Source organism: Thermobia domestica, chromosome 1 (genome assembly GCF_964235325.1).
Source record: "Thermobia domestica chromosome 1, izTheDome1.hap1.1, whole genome shotgun sequence".
NCBI classification, from domain to species: Eukaryota; Metazoa; Arthropoda; class Insecta; order Zygentoma; family Lepismatidae; genus Thermobia; species Thermobia domestica.
This window is the reverse complement of record NC_137454.1, coordinates 313,930,524-313,950,120: the sequence shown is the minus strand read 5'-3', so window position 1 is coordinate 313,950,120 and position 19,597 is coordinate 313,930,524. Positions and strand designations below refer to the sequence as shown.

Below are 19,597 nucleotides of genomic sequence, written 5' to 3'. Positions count from 1 at the left end.
CTTTTATTCTCATATCTGTCCGCGGAACAACTCTCATCACCCGTTTCATCATCATTGTCACATGATACAGAGAAATTAAACGATGGATCAATGTCTTGAGGAACAGTCATCGTCACTGATTCCTTCTACAAGCCGGTATATTTCACTCCCTAATTCACATTGTATAGCTTATTTCTAAAGCAGTATCTTCAGAATCATGAGCGACATCGTCTCTATTACCCTCTAATGCCTCGTCTTGACTACAACCATCAATCACGTCTTGTACGATATTTGTACGTTGGTAACGACATAGATCGGTGCTTGTTCAATGGCTCGGATTTTAAACTTTTCAACAATATACTTGGAACAGCATTCTTTCTCAGTTTGCGTGTAAATAATTCTCCTGGCATTAGCCGGAAGTGGATCTAGACGGTAAAAACTAAGGGGGGGGGGGAGTCAGAACCCAGACTATGATATGTATATCATGTTTACTAAAAACTTTCAAAGATATCTAAATAATAGCTTAAATCAATTTTGTCACTCAAAAACTAGGGGGCCTAGGCCCCCAGCCCCAGCTTAGATCCGCCACTGGCATTAGCTTTTCTTTCAGTAAACTTGACTTCTCGAAGGCAGGCTCTTCAAGATGTTTGGAACACGAGTGATTTTATTTGGTACATTTTTTCCCATTGATTTTCTTGAGCCATAATTTATATCGATCTTGTGATTTCTCACGACTTAGAAACGTAAGAAAAGATACTTTACGTCCTCAGCTTTAATTGCACAAGAATTACAACCGAAAACACAGCAGGTGTTCGGCATTTTTACTTCATTTCACACACACAGCACGCGCTGTACTAACACGTGTTTTCTACTTCACATTACTGTTTCTTTCAGAAAAAAATCCGGGGGGGGGGGGACACTTCGTATTCGGAGAGGCACATTATTTTTACACAGTACTATTATATTTATTATAGACGTATTATTTTGGTCTCCTCCGGGGGAATCTCTCAGAGCCCCGGGAGACAGTGCCACCCTAAAAACACGCCTGGAAGAAACACTGTTTCGCACAACCAATGTAATTACTGCTCTCTCTCGACTCTTTTTTTATACTAATGCTGTAGGAAAAACAACTAACAAAAACGTCCCTCAAGAATTCAACAGAGCAAGTCTGCTGACAAATCCAAAACACAATCTATTAAATCCAATGCACTATTAAAGGTTTATCAGTTGCGTACAAGGGAGTGGTTGCTGACTCACATTGAGTTTCTCGCGCATCCCACCCATGACGTCACCATTTACGATTCATCAAAAACAAGTGCCTGTAGAAGCTTAACGAGACGGCCTATCAAGATATAAAAAAATACGGGTCTCTTACTTTTTGTTTCTCTCTCTATTGCACCAAACTCGTTTTCAACTCGAACTGCTCCTTTAAATGTGGGCGATTCGGTATACAAACTTCTAACTTAAAATGAGCGAACACGTTTCAACCCTTTCAAAAATTCATCTTCTAGGGGGGGGGGGGAGCAATTTGTACAATATTCAGATTTCTAGTTTTGTACAGGGTGCAGCAGCGTTCATAGCGTAATTTGACTTGCGTAGTACACTGACGTACTGCATGAATGCGCGCCAACTCGTGCCGCATTCGTGTACTAATGAGCTGTCATTTCGAGTGTGACAGTGATATGGAGCAATGGAGTGCACAGCATCGTGCCTTTGCTGTTGGAAGTTATTTCAAGAATAACGACTCTGTTATTGCTACCCAGCGTCTATTTCGGCAACATTTCAGCTTGGGACGTCATGGGAAAGTTCCAGATGGACAGACCATTGTGAGGTGGGGACGTGCATTTCGAACAACAGGTTCTGTTTGCAATGGCAAAGCGGGAAGAAGTGAAAGAACTGTGCGGACACCAGAAGCCGTGGAAATGTTCATGCTGCAATATTGCTTAGCCCAAAAAGATCTGCTCGTCGTCATTCGCAAACTGTGCATATGTCCGATCGCTCATTCAGGAGAATATTGCACGAAGATCTCCATTTTCATCCTTATAAGCTGCAGATTGTTCAGGAAATTAGGCCTCGCGATTGGGTTTCACGAGAAACATTCTGCTTAACCATGCGTGATCTCCTTCGCCAAAATCCACAAATGTTGCACACCATCCTGATGTCAGATGAAGCTCATTTCGAGTTATGTGGTTCAGTGAATAAACAGCATATGCGTTATTGGAGTGATGTAAACCCGCATGAACTGCACATCAAGCCCTTGCATAGTTCTCGTGTCACAGTGTGGTGTGGAGTTGCTTCCTTTGGGATTATTGGCCCTTACTTCTTTGAGGATGAAAGCGGTGTGGCTGTAGCTGTCTGTCACAAGAGAACGCTACCTAAAGATGCTGCAAGACTTCGTTCTTCCCCTCGATGGTCGATATGGATGTGGAACAATTATGGTTTCAACAAGACGGAGCGACCTCGCATACAGCCAGAATTTGCATGAATTTCTTGCGACAGACATTTCCAGGTAGAGTAATTTCCCGTTTTGGTGACATTTCCTGACCGCCTCGCTCACCTGATCTTTCATGTGCAGACTTTTTCCTTCGGGGCTACCTGAAGCAAGAAGTGTTCCGAACACGTTATGCCACCATTCCTGAGTTGAAAAATCGCATCAGAACTGCCGTCGGCAATGACCCAGGGAATACGTTACTCCGAGTTATGGAAAGCTTCCAACGCCGCCTAGATGAATGTGTTGTACAGAGAGGACATCATTTGACAGGAGTCATATTCAAAAAGTAATCCACTCAATGGACAATGACTTACACATTAGTAAATGGCATAACTTTAACTATTGACATAAGAGGTAATAAATAAAGTACAGTTACTGCCTGATTGTGTGTTTTTAATATCCTACTATGAACGCTGCCGCACCCTGTATTTATTAAACGTTATTCTTCACGTGGGAAGAACTGCTAGTTAGTTATAAAATGAATACCAAACCTATTCGTATGAAGTGGGATACAATATAGTTTTAAGTTGGTTAGATTGTCACAGTAGTTTTAAAGCGAAAGTTGCCTGCACAATTTAACACCCAAAAGTGCAGGTACCGATATGTATTATCAAGAGTGTTTGGGGGCGTGGTGGCTCAGTGGTAGTCATCACCTCTGGTGCTGGAGTCCCTGGTTCGATCCCAGCTCGCGCCAAGTGGACTTTGTGGTAGACAAGCACTGTGTTCGTTGGTTTTCTCGGTGTTCTCCCGTATTCTGCGACTTCAATCATTCCACCATTGTTTTTGTGTGGTATTTACACCAGTTCGGGACTCTTTCAAGAGTCAGATGCATTATCCCAACTGATATCTGCAATCACTAAGCGTTTTTACGCAGAGAATAACCATTTGAGTACGAGATTAGGCACTTAGTTCACAGTTTTTCCCACGCATTTTATATTATTTACATGTTCTTCACACTAATTCGTGCGAATGAAATCAACACGATGACATAATACTCATTCGCATCCAACTTACCCATATACGACACGAATGAATAGCAGACACACAACTGTTCGTGGTAATAAATAAACGACTATTGCTAAGGGTTTTTACAAACATCACCAGATGTCACTGTCTCCTTTAGACTAGCTGGTATAACTGTGGGACGTCAAACTGAAATATTTCATTTTCTCGCAAAATTGAGACATTTGCAATTTGTTATTATGAGTTTTGTTCATCTTTATGGAACCATCATAGTTAGAGGATTTGATGTTTTAGTTAATGGATAGTGTTAATCCCATACAATAATTTCTAGTATCAGTGTTGCCAAGCTATTATTCTGGTGTTTTATTTATTTATTTTTTATGTGTAAATAAGATAACGAATTCATGTTCTGACTTAAGAACATTGAAATTTTATGCATAATAACTGATTCAGTCCCCAGTAAGATCCAATTGTGGACTCATTTAGCGAAAATTGTGTAATTCTTCATGTAACCATCGCCACCACATTTTGTTTTTTTTTTTTATAAAATTTCAATTGAGCATGTAGATTATCTTACGTAAAAATCGTAATATTTATCAGTTTATCGTAAGTTGTTAGTGCCTTATACTTTCAAGTTAATGCTTATGTATTTCAGTGGCGTGTGGAAGATGTGTATGCAGCAGTGGCTGATCAGTGGAGTTTGGCCGATCTGCGTCAAGTAGGGTGCGGATGTCTACCCCCAAATCTTAGTAATCATCTTGTGGTAACATTACCAGGAACGTATGCGGTTCAGGTGAGTTTTCGTTCAATTCAGGTAGCGAATAAATCATTGCTTTAACACCGGAAGTCAAATGGTTCGAAAGTCTACCCTTTGATTGATTTACTTTACATCCTAATTCAGCACTGATGCCATGTGTAACCGAACCTCTATTTGTGTGGACTCCGAACTACAGCAGCACTTAAATTTAATTGGTAAGGGCATAAGCAATCACGCAAAATTTTCTTCCACAGGACAGATCTTGTTCCCAGGAGAGGTGGATAGCAGGTCTCACTTCGAGACTGCTGAATCAACAGGCAGAATCTATCATATCGTTAGTTTGTTCAGTATCTTTTTCTTAGGCCGAAAGCAAGAACGTTGAAAAAATACATACATGTACAGTCATTGTCAAAAGTAAGCGTAAACGAAGTTACACATATACCATCCAAAAAGGTATATTTCAGCAATGTGAAGTGTGTGTGCACCCTACAGGTGTAATTCCCAGATATGCTCCAATAAAATTATCAGATATGCTCTGACTTATCCAAAGTAAGCACAAGGTAAGCACTAACTGTGAAACTTTTTACTTTTCCCCATAGGTCCATATGAACTTTGAAAATTATCTTGGTGGCAGGAATCATAAATATTGCCGGTGTTATATATATATATATGGGTAATTCCACGAAAAAGGGAAATTTTCTGTCACGGGCATTTCTTCATACTACTACTAAAAAGAATCACCTCATTTTTATTTTGTTTGGTAGTAACCGTCACAAAGTAGGTATGTCATGTATAACAGTTTGCAAATATAACACGAAACATACGTAAAAAATTAATTATTACCCAATTTCTCAACACCGTGGGCTGTCACAGACTACAGTTGACTGATTTTACTCAATAAATTACAACTGAAGTCGCAAATCAAACATCATTTAATGGTAATTAAATGGAAGAGAACACTTCAATGTTTCGGTTTTGTGGAAAGTAAACCTTTATAACGATTATTTTCGAAAGCTTGACTATGCGTCGTTTCTGTCACCTCTATTTGGTCTCAACTCCATGGCATGAAAAAATATTGTCATTGCTCTCAACAGATAGCATGGTCGTCCACATTGACAACACCCACAAGAAGACAAGGCAGATATGTTTAACTGAAGAACAGAAAAAGTTGTGTGCATGTGTTAAAAGCTATAGGAAAAATATTTTTGTGTGTGGAAAGCAGGTGCGTACATTAATTGATACTCAACACCATGGTATTTATTACTGAATGTATTTGTATGGTATATACCTTCTTTCTCTTGAGGAACCTGCGCCTTAAGGTAGGAAATTCGTACACAATTACTCACATGTACTGGTTAAAAAGTGGGCCGGTAAAGATAAATTATATTCGATTTTCTCAACTCCATGGTTCTCAACTCCGTGTCCATCTGAAAACTAAGGAATCCACGGTGTTGAGACAAGTTCACGGAGTTGTTAATCCTATAGTGTTTGTTATGCTCATGCTCTTCCAAATATTTGTTCTTTTAATATATTGATAGAAATAAAGCTCGTTCATGGTCTAGTGACTAGTATGCTCGCCTTTCGTGCGTGGTTCTGGGTTTGTTTCCCGGTGGAAGCTGAAAAATTAATGGTGTTTACTTCGCACAGTGAGGCAATTGAAAAACTCATTTGAGTAGAGATGTACTGAAACCTGATCGCGCAGACCATCGCAACGGTCATAGGAGCCGACACGCTGACCACGTTTTATTCACACTCAAAGGCCAGCTGGTGGGTCCTAGCCCATTTAAGGAGTGTTTCGCGGAAGTTCAGATTTGGTGCTGTAAGGTAACCGGAGGTAAAACTTCAGTCAAGTCAAGATGGATGCTATCTGTTTTTAACTTATTGACGTCTCAATCTTATGATCAGCTAATTGTTTTCTTTTCAGGGATTGTCGAAGAGTCTGAGAGCAATGTAATGTACGGACAGTCAATTTTATGACGCGGATCGGGAGGAATTTCTCCTGGCCTACTAAACCTGGCGTTTAAAAAGCGTTGGCAGTTGTTATTCTGTGTAGACTAGAACAGCCCCTCCCTGTTTCCTCAAGACATTTCCTTCATTGGAGTGGAAAATGAGGGCTACTTAACAAAGAACATCGAATTATCCAAAGAAAACAGAAATGATGAGTGCCTTACACTGTCATTTAGTGTGCATTATACAGGGCGTTTCAAAACAATACCGACAACGTTTGGGAGGTAACCCTAACACCAACTGCACGGTGATTCCTAACACCAACGGTATTGCACTTTCGACGTGTTGACTTGATCACACAGAGAAGACAGACGGTTTACATAAGCTCAGAAAACAAATGAAGTAGACAATAGACAGGTTTAATGACTACTTCATCTGTTTCGTAAGCTTATGTGAAAAGTTTGTCCTCTCCATATGATAGTCAACATATTAAAAGCACAATAATTTTTCAATATTCGGTAAGTGTATATGTATTTCTTTTTTTCTTATTTACGTCACATATTCATATATATATATATACACACTCAATTTTGGAACCTTCATTAGATATATTTTCATATGTTTGCAGTATTTTCTGGAGTATTTTTGTATAACAAATTACGTGTCATCTAGTTTGTTAGAATTTTATTCAACATAAGGAGAATAATTCTAACACAAAAACTATTGGAAAATTATTTAAATTTTTATGTAAATTATAAGCTTAATCACTTATAAACCAAAACTTATCATCCAGATGTATCACGTTTCTCAACTCCACAGCAATTTTCAACTCCGTGTTAACTAATCTCAACTCCGTGACCTATGGTCTCAACTCCGTGGGTGCTGAAAAGTTAATTATTTTTTATTTACTACACCAATAACGATTCAGCTCTGCTGAACACCTAATTAACATGGACTTAGTAGTAGTAAGTGCATGTGATATTTTTATCGAAATAGGCGACCATCAACGGAACAAAAATTTTCCAAGTGAAAATTTCCCTTTTTCGTGGAATCACCCATATATATATATATATATATATATATATATAGATAGATAGATATAGATATATAAGGTAATTACAATTAGTGCCGCTATTCACGGCGGTCCAACGAAGGTTGTAATCAACATATTACATTGCAATTTGGTAAATATGCTAATGAGACCATGCGGAAGCAAGTTACGCTGAAACAAAAAATAGTTCCACTTTCCGCCACCAGAGGAAAATGTGGCGCTATACAGGCCGTGTGACACACGCGAATTTACATGTCATACACAAGATCGCTTGAGGATAAACGTAGGTCTTGAGAAGAGATACCATTCATAGTTTGTAAAATTAATCTTATCAGAACGGGAGCAATTACAGTGCAGCACTGAGGGAATATTGGCGTCTGAAAAGAATGAGAAGAGAACCGCTATCAAGAAATAGCTTAAAGAAGATGGTACTGAAATTTGAGACATGTGAGTTGCGTGTGGCTCCAGGAAGAGGAAGACTACCCATTCTAACGGAGGTTGTTGACGAGGTTGCTGTGTTTGTTGTGGACCACGCATATTCCACTATCAGTGCTCGGACGGTGTCATGGGAATTGGCTATCCCATAATCAACAGTGAGGAAAGTTCTTAGGGCTGTTTTACACTGGTACCCTTACAGGTTTCAAACAATACAGCAACTGAAACCCCAAGATTCGCCACAATGCCTTTAGTTTGCCTTTCGGATTTTGACACAGATGGAAGTGGATGACATGTGGCCGTGGGTATCCTATAGACTGATGAGGCGCATTTTACATTAGAAGGGGCAGTGAACACGCAAAACTGTCGGGTATGGGGCTCGGATAACCCGCATGTTGTGCAGCAACAAGCATCATACTCTGCGTACGTGACTGTAATGTGGTTCACAGGAACGTTCATCATTGGCTCGTTTTTCTTTGAGGAGATGACACCGCAAGAAGTTGTCACCTGCGCCGTGACATCGGCACGTTATAGAGACCTTTTGGTGCGATATATGATTTCTGCGTTATTGGCACTAAACTGTTTGGGGACGACTGTTTTCATGCATGACAGGGCTACACTGCACATCAGTCGCCACTGAAAGGTCTACTTCGTGAAATCTTCACTGCTAATCGCATAGTTTCCCGAGGTTTTCCACATGCATGGCCAGCAAGATCCCCCGATCTAAGTCGTGATTTCTGGCTGTAGGAATATTGAAATCTCGAGTCTGCCAGGAAAATGTCCAGTGGCTGGCGGATCTCAAGGACAACATAAGGCAACATGTGGCAACAATTCCTCCGGAACTGTTGTGCACGCCATTTTGCGGATGCAACATGTCGATGTGTCTGGTGGCCATATGGAGCATGTTATGTAAATTGGTCACTGTAACCGCAAATGTTAATAAAATTATTGCATCTTTCGTCACCACTAAATAGACATAAAGTTTCACCTTTTTTTAACCATCACATTGTTCCTAAAGTTGTTCCCTTTGCACCATTTGTTACAATCACCTGCCCTTCATCTTGTTTACACTAAATTTACCTCACATTTTGACCTCTTCGACCTAGATAATTGTCTTATCCATACATTTCGGGCCATTTCTGCGTGCGTATTACCTGTACAGCACCATATTTTCCCCTGGTGACCGAAAGTGGAACTAATTTTTCCAGCGTAGCTCTCTTCCGCATGGCTTCATTAGCATATTTACCAAATTTCAATGTAATACGTTGATTACAGCCCGCGCTGGACCTTCGTGAATAACGGCATTTTAATTGTAACCACCCTGTATATAAGCGATCTTGCTATTTCTGAACGTAAATCAACATTGAAACAGGAAGTTTTGATATATTTTCACCATATCCGGTTTTAGTAGAGATACAGATTAATAAAGAAACCCACTCTTGAGACGCTGAATCCATTTTAGAAATGCTGCTCTCTGTATATTACAATTTTTCCTCTATGGCGATGAATGTTGAAGCTGGACCATGAACCCATTTCAGAAGACAATTTCTGTTTATCGTTTTTGCTCTGATATCAATCTGCAGATGGACAGGCATAGGCGTTGTATAAGATTTTGTACATTTATGTGGAGCATAGTGTGGAAGTCTATTTGGAATCATCCATTTTAACTTGTTTTATGGACTTATTTCACTTACTTCAAGATAACTTGACTACAAATAAGCCCATTTATTCGTTTTATTTGGATGTAATACAATTTTAACTTGACTACAAATAAGCCCATTTATTCGTTTTATTTGGCTGTAATACAATTTTGAAACGAGTACATATTTTTAATTGTTTCTTTACGCATCTTCAACGAACAATCATTGTGGAAGTGGTAAAAATCCATTGTTTTCCATATTGTTGACGTAACTATGTAGAGGAAAATTTAATGTCGCTGTCAGTATAGATTCGTTCAGAAGTATTTGTCAAGAGCTAAAAGAACATTGAAAGTATATAACAGTTTTTTTTTTTTTTTTTTTTTTTTTTTTTTTTTTTTTAAGAGTACAAAATGTTTAATCCAGAAATGGACTAGGACACCGTGATGTGCGAGAGAAGGATCATAGAATCATAGAACTAGCAGCTTTCGATTGTAATGGCGATTCGTTCTGGATATTTTCAGATGACGAGGAAATAATAAGCACTAGCTTTATTTTCACCATCCATGGAATCTATGTATGGAATCCATAGTACGAAGAGACTCTTCTTGGAATAGATTTAGAGTATGAAGTAGGTATACAGTTAAGACCATTTCGCAATTTGCATCGGATGAGTGGCAACATGGAAAACCTTTTGGATTCCTTGGACTCATTTTTGTCATCTAAATTGTTTCATTTGGGCCATGTAGTCATGAACATGCTGTTACCTAAACTGTCATCCAGTTGCACTACAAGAGGTGATCACTCTGGATTTCTGTCTGATATACCCGAGTCAAAACTTCCAGGTATTATTTACGATACTGGAACGCATCATAAAGGCACGGATAATGGTTCTTTTGAATCACTTATCAGCAACCGAAGATCTTTGTGGAAAAAGTTATTGCGTTGATGTGATTGAGCTGTCGTCCATTTCATGAAATTTTAAAAATTATTTTCTACGCAGAAGTGATTTTTCTATTACAGCATATACTACCTAGCCGTGAAGTAATTTTGAGTAAAGAACCTCTACAGCTGGCAGTTGTTGTTCTTGTAATATGGAAACCATTGCATTGTTAAAGCAAGTTTTAAATGAGCTTGATTATTGCAAATGTTTGATAATTGTTGGATGAGAATAATATTTCATCTAATTATATCCTGCACCGAAGCATGATACTATGAATGAAGATGTTCAGATATTTAAAACTGTGTCCTTAAGGATTAATTAGAACGTCTTTGAAAAAACATCTTTTAACATTAAACAAGTTACAATAAATGAAAAAAAAAAAAAAAAAAATACTTGGTAGATAAAATAAATTATAAATTGCCGAAACAAATGTTATTCAAAAGATTTATACTTCACTAAGTTTATATTTCCTTTATTGAAATTAATAAAATAATAATAATACGTTGTCATATTTTGTGTTTCATTTAGTAGAGTCTATAATGCAATTACAGAAAGTTGTTCCCCTTTTCTATGATCTTCCTTTGTTTTAACCCTTAACGGTTCACTACCTTTTCTGTCTACTACCGGCACTGCTTGCAAAACAACATATCCACAGACTACTTCCCGCGTAAAATTCACCAGAGTTGTCACCAGGGGGCAATAACTGTTGCAAAGAGTTTTAAGGGTTAAGATAAAATTTTATGATGAATCAGTTTAACTACTGTTAAGTTAGGGAAGACTACAATAAATAAAAACGTGTAGATGTTTTCTTCTGAAGTTATGATGATCATAAAATGTCAAAATGTAGGACGTATTGTCACTAATCATGTTAGTGGAGACTGAGTGTGAGTGGAATACAAGCAAAATGGAATATAATATACTTGCTCATCTTATTTTTTTTACGGTCTCATGTAATCTTAGTGTTGAACAGGAACGTAGAAATACAATCAACCAATTACCTTCTTCGTATGGTTTATTGGAAGCATTTTTTTAAATTATGAAACTCATTTTGTAGCCAAGAATAGAAAAATCAGTTAAAAGAGGACCATGATAACATTGCTTAAACAAAGACAGTAAGAACATAAATCGCTTTCTTACCATCATTAAGTTACAATTGTCTATATTTATGATTTCAGATTGAGTGGGTGAAGGATATTGGACAACCTGCCTATTCACAGTTACTAAAATGCCGTAAAGTTGCTACGGAAAATGTGAAAGCCACAGAAACCCAGCAGCAGGCGTGGGAGCCTAAAACAAAGCGAATGCTAGAGTTTGGTTTATGTGATGGAATTCAGGAAGTTCTAGGGATTGAGTATCAGTCGCTACAGTCGATAACGGAACAGATCGTACCAGGATCAAAGGTAAGCTGTCATTGTCATCACAAGGATTCTGCATTACACTAGCAGTCATTTGGCACAAATTGAGTTGTTTTCATGCTCTAGATTAGGGTGTTCTTTTTTTTTTTTTTTTTTTTTTTAAACTGGGAACCATTTTTATAACTTCGTACTATCCTACACATGTCGTCTTCGAAAGCAAATTTAAGTTTTGAGCGTACCCTAATAACTTGAAGAATTATTGAGTATGTACAGGTAACCATTATAATCCACTGAAACTCAAATTTGTTGAGACATAACGTTAAAATTAACAATCGAGCGTTTTAGAATAAATTAAGCGTTTTAGTAAAAGCATTAAACTTTCAGATATTGTTGGGAAACCGTTCACAATTAATAATAATAAAAGATGATGTAATACAAATAGATCTTTATCCAACTTATTAATCGTGCTTTTCATAAAAGCTTCTCTCATGGCTAAATGGTGTGTCGTATTTTGGTGAGAGAAGTCCAACTTCAATTCCCGGTAGAGCTCATTTTCAGATTTCTTCTTTAGCTATAAATTGGTCCCGTTTCATAAAGTCTTTGTACACTGAAAGGAGGTATTAAACTCCAAACAAAAAATCATTTTTTCCTCCATAATACAGAACGATGATTACTGTTACTTATGTGTATTGATGATATCTTTAGTGACTACCAAAATATAACCCACAAATGGTTAGCTGGTTAGTTGTTTCTCGACCCCGAGGCTGTATGAGACGTAGACCTACAGTTTTAAGGTAGAATTCAATCCACCATAATTCGTTAATATTTCAAGGTGCATCCACCGAGAATTGAACCCGGGGCTTCGTACACTAAGGGTCGCGCTAACTACTAGCCCAGCTGGTATGACCCACAGATAATAATCATTCGTATCACAGACGTAAGAATATAAACGTGACTCTAACCATTCAAGCATATATAGTTATGTGCGTAAGGGCATGAAGAAGTTTGCAATATTTAAGCAGTATTTATTTATTTTAACATTTCTATGGAAGTTTATTGTTTTGTGTATTTCCGACCATAGTCTTTAGCCTTTTGCAATGAATTTGGAAAAGGAAATTTAATGAAAACATTAAAAAGGTTTAGTGGTTAGTTTGGTTGTTCGGAACTAGACTCATGTGGACAGCACCATGGAGTATTGTAAAGAGAGAAATGGAGTTCAAGATTAGCGTTTCATTATTAAATACACATTTGATGAGGTAATTTAGTAATTTAGAATAGGATCTCATTCATTTGCACGAATTCGGAAATTAACTCGAAAAAGTGTGGGAAAGAAGGAAACCAATTCAATATGGTAGACATAAGGGCTTTTTGTTGAGGATGTTACTGTGGGTTGGGGGAGAATTCCTAGCCAAAAGTTCGTATTAGTTTCAAATGTTTACTGTTAACTTGGTCTGTTGGTGTAGGCTGGTACTAATAAATAGCTTGTTAAACGTAAAATATTAAAAGTAAAGTAATATAATGCACGTACAGAGCACCCACAATAGCATTTCTCTAGCTCTGAACGAAGTATGCTTGAAAAATGACTGATTAGCTTAAGATAGCACGTGACTCTACTCGTCTTTGCGTACATTTTGATTTAAACATTAAAATAAAACTTGCTTTAAAGTCTGCTTTCCGAATATGGAAGTTCCAAGCTTTTCCTTCATGTAGTTGTATTCGTTTGTTTTAGATGCTTATTATTGGACCAGTGATGTGTCGTAGAGGTGTGTTTCTGTTGAAGGAACAAAATATTAAGCTGTTAGGTGGAGAAGTTGATTCACTAATAATTCCCAATGCACTGGAAAATATTCTTGCAAGAACACTGTAAGTAAAAGTAAGTTTCTGTTTTGATAGTATAGTATGCAACTATATACTTGTATTTCAGTCGTAGTATTTTAGCATTTGAAGTTCAGTTATTGCTAAACTATTCAGGTTGTTAGTTAATGAAATAATAGGATGCATATCAAATAATAATAATAATAATAATAATAATAATAATAATAATAATAATAATAATAATAATAATAATAGTAATAGTAAAACTCGTAACACTCACCTAAAACATCCGATTGAAAACTATTCGCTAACAGTTTCAGCGATAAATTCTGCTAATCATCATCATCTTTTTTTTAAATTATTATTTATTTACTTATTAACGTTGCTCAAAGAACTACTTCTTGACAAATCTTCCTGTAGGAATAATGATTGTGAATTGATAGAGTTTTCCTTAAGGTTCCTTACTTTATAATGAAAATTTCCTTCTTGTTCCCGTACATAGGCTTACAGTACATAAACGTTAACAGATTACTCACCTGTGCACTGAAGCAATAAATAATTCCACATCATTTAATCTTCAATGAAAACTGACACCACCACTTGTGAAACAATAACATAATAATGATTGGTTATTTTGGAAAATTAGTTGATGCTTCGTTATCTGTCAGCTGCTGAGTGTCTTAATTTTTCCATATATTATTTGACGTAAAAATGTCAAAACGCTCTGTTTACCAGTGATAAACACACTGAACCGTTCCACACTACTTATTCCTGAAAGGCGTATTTGTAACTGTGGTAGCTTTTTTAAACTTGTGGTTTATAGTTATCTTGATCATAAGGTAATAGCCATCAGCCGTAAGGTAACAGCTGAAACTGCAAATGTTTTTCATTCTGATGCTTTAAGTAAGTGTTGGACTTTTATTATACTGGTTAATTTTCTAATTCTATTTCTTTCAAAACGCGAAGACAAAGTTTATTACATAGTATGTTTCTGAATTTCTATTATAATGTTTGGGAGTAATTCTATTCGCAGAAAATAAGTTAAAAATTTATGTCGAAAAAGTCCAAATCGATTTAGGTTCTGAGTTACAAAGATCGCAACTGTGGGAAATATAAACTTTTAAGATTACATGGTACAAACACTACTGGATTTATAGGAAACTGTATTCATAATTGTAGAGATAGGCATGTGTGAACTAACTAATAGTATCCAGTTGAAGATACAGAGGACACAATATGCGTGAGTCTACTCAGGGTTCTCCCGTTTCTTCCCACTTTCTTCATTCACCGTCTCCCTTAGCTTCCGAGCATAATCGTGGGACGTTAAACTTTCTTTAAAAAATCATGGCATCGTGGAAGAAAGTTTCCATTAAAAAAGAAGTGGAGGATCTTGAAGTGATCCCAGTAAAGATTAGTTGCATCACTTTTAACATTTTAAATTAGATGGTACTGTCAAATTTAAATGTGACTTTCGGTAAAATTGCCCACAACTATAATGCCAATAGCATTTGTGCCGTGTGACCTGGAAGTTTATTTTGCCACTTAGTACGAAACTCATAGCTCAGAACCAAAGACAATGTAGAATTTTATTCACGTAGATTATTTAGCTTTTTGTCGTGAGAAGAAAAACACTTTTAAAACATTGTAATGGGATTTTTGAAACACGCACATATATATTCGAATGAACAAAAACTTGCTTGTAACCTTTGACTCTTATTATTAAATGTACTGAAAAATTAATCTAATTGCAGAAAACAAGCAATTTATTCGATATTAGTAAAATGCTCATACAGCATTATGTTTGAACTGTCGATAGAAAAACTGAACAACAAGCTTTGTCACTCAGGCATCTTAATAGATCTCTTGCTGGATTTTCGTTTGTGCCACAAAATCCTACAATTCTGTTTTCAATAGAACTTTGATGAGGTTTCGTTCTTCCAGATCAGTTCTGGAATATGCTTGCTCTGACATGTTACTTCATTTATCTTACAGAGGGTAAAATTTGAGTACCAGGTTAATTTAAAAGTAATAAACTAATTTGGCATAATTTCATTTAGCTAGATGCTTAATTAGGTAGAAAAGAGTGTATAAATTCTGAGGTGTAAAAAGGACTGCTTCAGAAAGAACTTGCATATATTGATTTGGCTCAGTACAACTATTTTATATTTTATTATTATTTCAGCCATTTGGAAGAACATTTGGAAGAAAACCCAAATCCAAACATTGGAGTTGACGTAACTGCACCTGATGATCAGGTGGCTGCAGAAAAACCTACCCAGTGTGCAAACAGTAACATTGTGCAGCACCCAGGATATCAGCAAAATGTAAATCAATTCCCAGCAAGTAATCGTCAGCAATGTAGAAACAGCTTACCCGTTTCTAACCACATAGGAGGGCATCAAGGATCTGCTCTTGGTTCTAAGGTATGTATTAATTGTGACACCAATGTCGACATATTAACTGCTGTGTTTTATTTTGGTAACATGACGTGAGATAAGGTGGTCGTAATAAAAACTTTATTAGGGTCGTACTGAGTAGATAATGTTGTGTGTTTCATTATCGTGAAGACTGCATTATTTGTTGATAGTAAACAGCAACTTTTGCTACTGAGCGAATGTTCTTAATCTGGAATTTTCGATCTGTGAAAACGGAAAAAGAATCCATACATATAATTTTAAATATATATATATATATATATATATATATATCGTCACTTTTGTTGTATGGAAATCCAATGCCAAAACAGGAAGTTATAGATTTAACCACCAGGGCTGATTGATTTAAATCGGATGATTTTTATGTTTTAAAATAATTAGTCATTTAAATCAAATTTATTTTGTTTAAAACAGCATTTAAAATAACCACTAATGTAAGTAAATAAATAGCAAATTTAGGTTTTAAAAGCCTGTTTGTGATAACAAAAATATTAAAATTACCTACGAGGTGGTATCGTAAAGTTTTAATTATCATAGTAAAATAATCAGGATACAGGGATTATTGTAATTTGTAGTTGTTAACCCCTCTCTATGTAGTCACCACCCATATTTACACTTTTCTCCCAGCATTTCTTCACTTTACGAATACCGTCATTGTAGAAGTCTACACATTGTGCTTTAAACCACTCTTCTACTTCATGAATGACGTCATCTGTTGTCAAAATGGCGACTACGCAACGGATTCTTCATTGGGGAAGAAGAAAACATCACTGAGTGCAAGGTCGGGAGAATAAGGCGAATGTTACAATACCTGGAAGTCATACACCCTTGCTTTGTCGACAGCAACTTGAGATGAATGAGCTGGTGCATTGTCAGCTAGGAGAAGGACGCCTTTCGAGAGCATGTCGCGGTATTTCGTTTTCAGAGCATCGCGCAATTTGTCCAGGAGGCGCTGTAGTATTTTCTAGTGACGGTTTGTTCTTTTGCAAGGTAATCTGCGACGATTACCCCACGAGAATCCCAAAAAACGGACAGCATGATCTTCCTCCCTGACTTTTACATCTTTGTCTTTTGTTAGGAGGGGGAGGGGGGGATTGACATGCTTTCACTGCATGCTCATAATTTTGGTCTCTGGGTCATACTAATATATCTACGTTTCATCCTTGGTTACCAGACGTCCGAAAAATCCTCTTTTTTTCTTTTCTAACAGCGTCAACATCTGTTGGGAAAGGCCGTGTTTGCTTCTGAAAAGGTGTCAGCAAACGAGGAACCCAGCGCGCAGATACCTTAGACATCTGAAGTTCGTCATGGATAATTTTCCAGACACTACCATAACTGGGACCAAGTCTTATTCATAATCGTTTGGATGGTTGTATGTCTGTCTTCGAGGATTAAACACTCCACTTTCTTCACAGTGGCCGCATTGTCCGCAGATATGGTCTTCCAAGTCGTGGGTCGTCTGTGAGGGACATATGACCAGTTCGGAATTTCTTTTTTCACTTTACAAGGGTGTCATAAGATGGACAATCATCGCCATACACAGCCGTCATCTCGTCATGAATCGTCATTATTACCCTTCAAATGCAGGAACTTTATTACACTGCAAGCCTCAATCTTATCCATCTTGCACTTTGTCACTTTTGGCACACACTTAAAAAAAAATCATTAGCTGAAATTAGCTCCTTATCATCATGGACATAAGAACCAAACATAACACTGACAAAATTTCAGAACTTTACGATGCTCCCTCGTATGTTGACATAATCTCAAACCCAAAACAACACGTAGTGAAAAGGTCTTTTAACTTGATATAGTGAAGATTAAAAAAAAAAAAAAGTTTCTTGTTCCATTTTTCTATTTGTCACTTTACTTCATGCTTCCTGTTCGTGGTGCTGTGGATATTCTTATTTACACATTGTGCTGACTCATGTTTAAATGTACGGAAATTTATTATTTATTTTGTCTTCTGTTACATTTTTCGTAACTTACCTTATTGTTTTTATGTTTATCCGAGCGACATCATTTCAATAGCCGCTCCTGCTCTCTTCGTCAGTCACTTGATGAACATCGAAGTTCAATAACTCACATAGTATCTAATTGTCCACATCTAACACTACATTATAATACAAGAGTGGTAGGACAGTATTTACTTGGCTAAGTATATTTCTTGTCATGATTTGTATTATAATCTAGTGTTAGATGTGGACAACTAAAGCCAACTCCTGCTGGACACTGACTTCCTCCTTACAGGTCGTTTCGTGAGCGGTGTTAAAACCTTATTCTGTGCCGCTATCGAGGAGACTAAGTTTCTTGTTCGCGTTAAACATTCAGATCGGCGGCTTCTGTAGAGGGTAGTCGCCGTTCGATCAATCATGTTGAATGCAAGACATTCGACTTTGATAATCGTTTACCAATATGAAAACAAGTCAGACTACAGTCAGTAGTAGTAGTAGTAGTAGTAGTAGTAGTAGTAGTAGTAGTAGTAGTAGTAGTAGTAGTAGTAGTAGTAGTAGTAGTAGTAGTAGTAGTAGTAGTAGTAGTAGTAGTAGTAGTAGTAGTAGTAGTAGTAGTAGTAGTAGTAGTAGTAGTAGTAGTAGTAGTAGTAGTAGTAGTAGTAGTAGTAGTAGTAGTAGTAGTAGTAGTAGTAGTAGTAGTAGTAGTAGTAGTAGTAGTAGTAGTAGTAGTAGTAGTAGTAGTAGTAGTAGTAGTAGTAAACAAAAGGATGCTACTGTCAACTTCATTTAAGGTAGACCCGAATTAGATAAGGGTAAAGTATCTAAGGATCCTTTACGAATAAATATGAGCACAAATTAGTTCAAGATAAACGAAGAATGCTCAAAAACAAGAAAGACGTCTAGATTAAAAATACGGGTGCTTTCATATAATAACAATTAAGTCACTTTCCTTAGTCAGAATAATTTGCAAACACATTTGTCATTATATACTATAATTAAAAATAAACTAATATCTTGTGACAATTTCGCCAACTAACTACTTCGCTTCATCAGAGGTGTCTGATGAAGCCAGGTAATTAGTTGGTGAAACTGTCACAAAATATCAGTTTTATAATAATAGTTGGTTTGTTTTTTATCAGCGATTAAGCAAACTTATTTTTTTCTCCTGCCTACCATGTATTACAAATTTACAGTATGGGTGCAAATATGAAAAGAAAATAAATCTGAATAAAATGATTACTATAACTACCGTTCACTAGGCGTACTGGCATAAGGGGATTTGTTTTGTAACCCTCCACGAAATGTAAGCCGAAGATAGCATACAAGCGAGTAACACCGAAGAGCAGGACGCCGAAGTTGGAGAAGTGGACGCTATTTACAATCATTCTATTTAAAAACGCTTCACAAATAGAAACCCAATCACAAGTGAATCATATGACGGAAAGTCTTAATATTGCTTGTAGGTTAATACCTCACGTGGTTGAGGATCTATATGAAGAAGTTTCTTAAATAGTTCAGATTAAGAAGCACCAACAGAAAATTACTATACATGTATTATACTTTGTGAATAAAATCAACACTTTGTACTTTATACTAAGTGGTTTTGTATTGTAAAATAGTATTCATAAACAATGTTGAATAGGCTTGCTTTGGGAGAGTATAATCATTATGGCCACGAATTCAGCATTTTCTGGAGCAAATTCGACTCAAAGTGATTAAAAAGCAGTTATCTCCTACTAGGTTGCTTCTACAAATTTGGTTACGAAATGAGGATTGTAGGAGCCTGAGTGAGCAAAGACAGACGAGTAATACAGAGGATTGGGAGCTGGACCGA

General features: G+C 36.8%; 1 protein-coding gene across 1 annotated transcript in view; it reads left to right on the top strand.

Moving 5' to 3' along the window:
• LOC145680684 (recQ-mediated genome instability protein 1-like) overlaps window positions 1-19,597 on the top strand; it is a 50,613-nt gene that overhangs the window by 14,362 nt on the left and 16,654 nt on the right. The window contains exons 2-5 of the mRNA XM_081751577.1: window positions 4,089-4,226; window positions 11,379-11,603; window positions 13,288-13,421; window positions 15,556-15,796. Of these exons, the coding sequence (XP_081607703.1) occupies window positions 4,089-4,226; window positions 11,379-11,603; window positions 13,288-13,421; window positions 15,556-15,796 (738 nt within the window). The remainder of the gene's footprint in view (window positions 1-4,088; window positions 4,227-11,378; window positions 11,604-13,287; window positions 13,422-15,555; window positions 15,797-19,597) is intronic.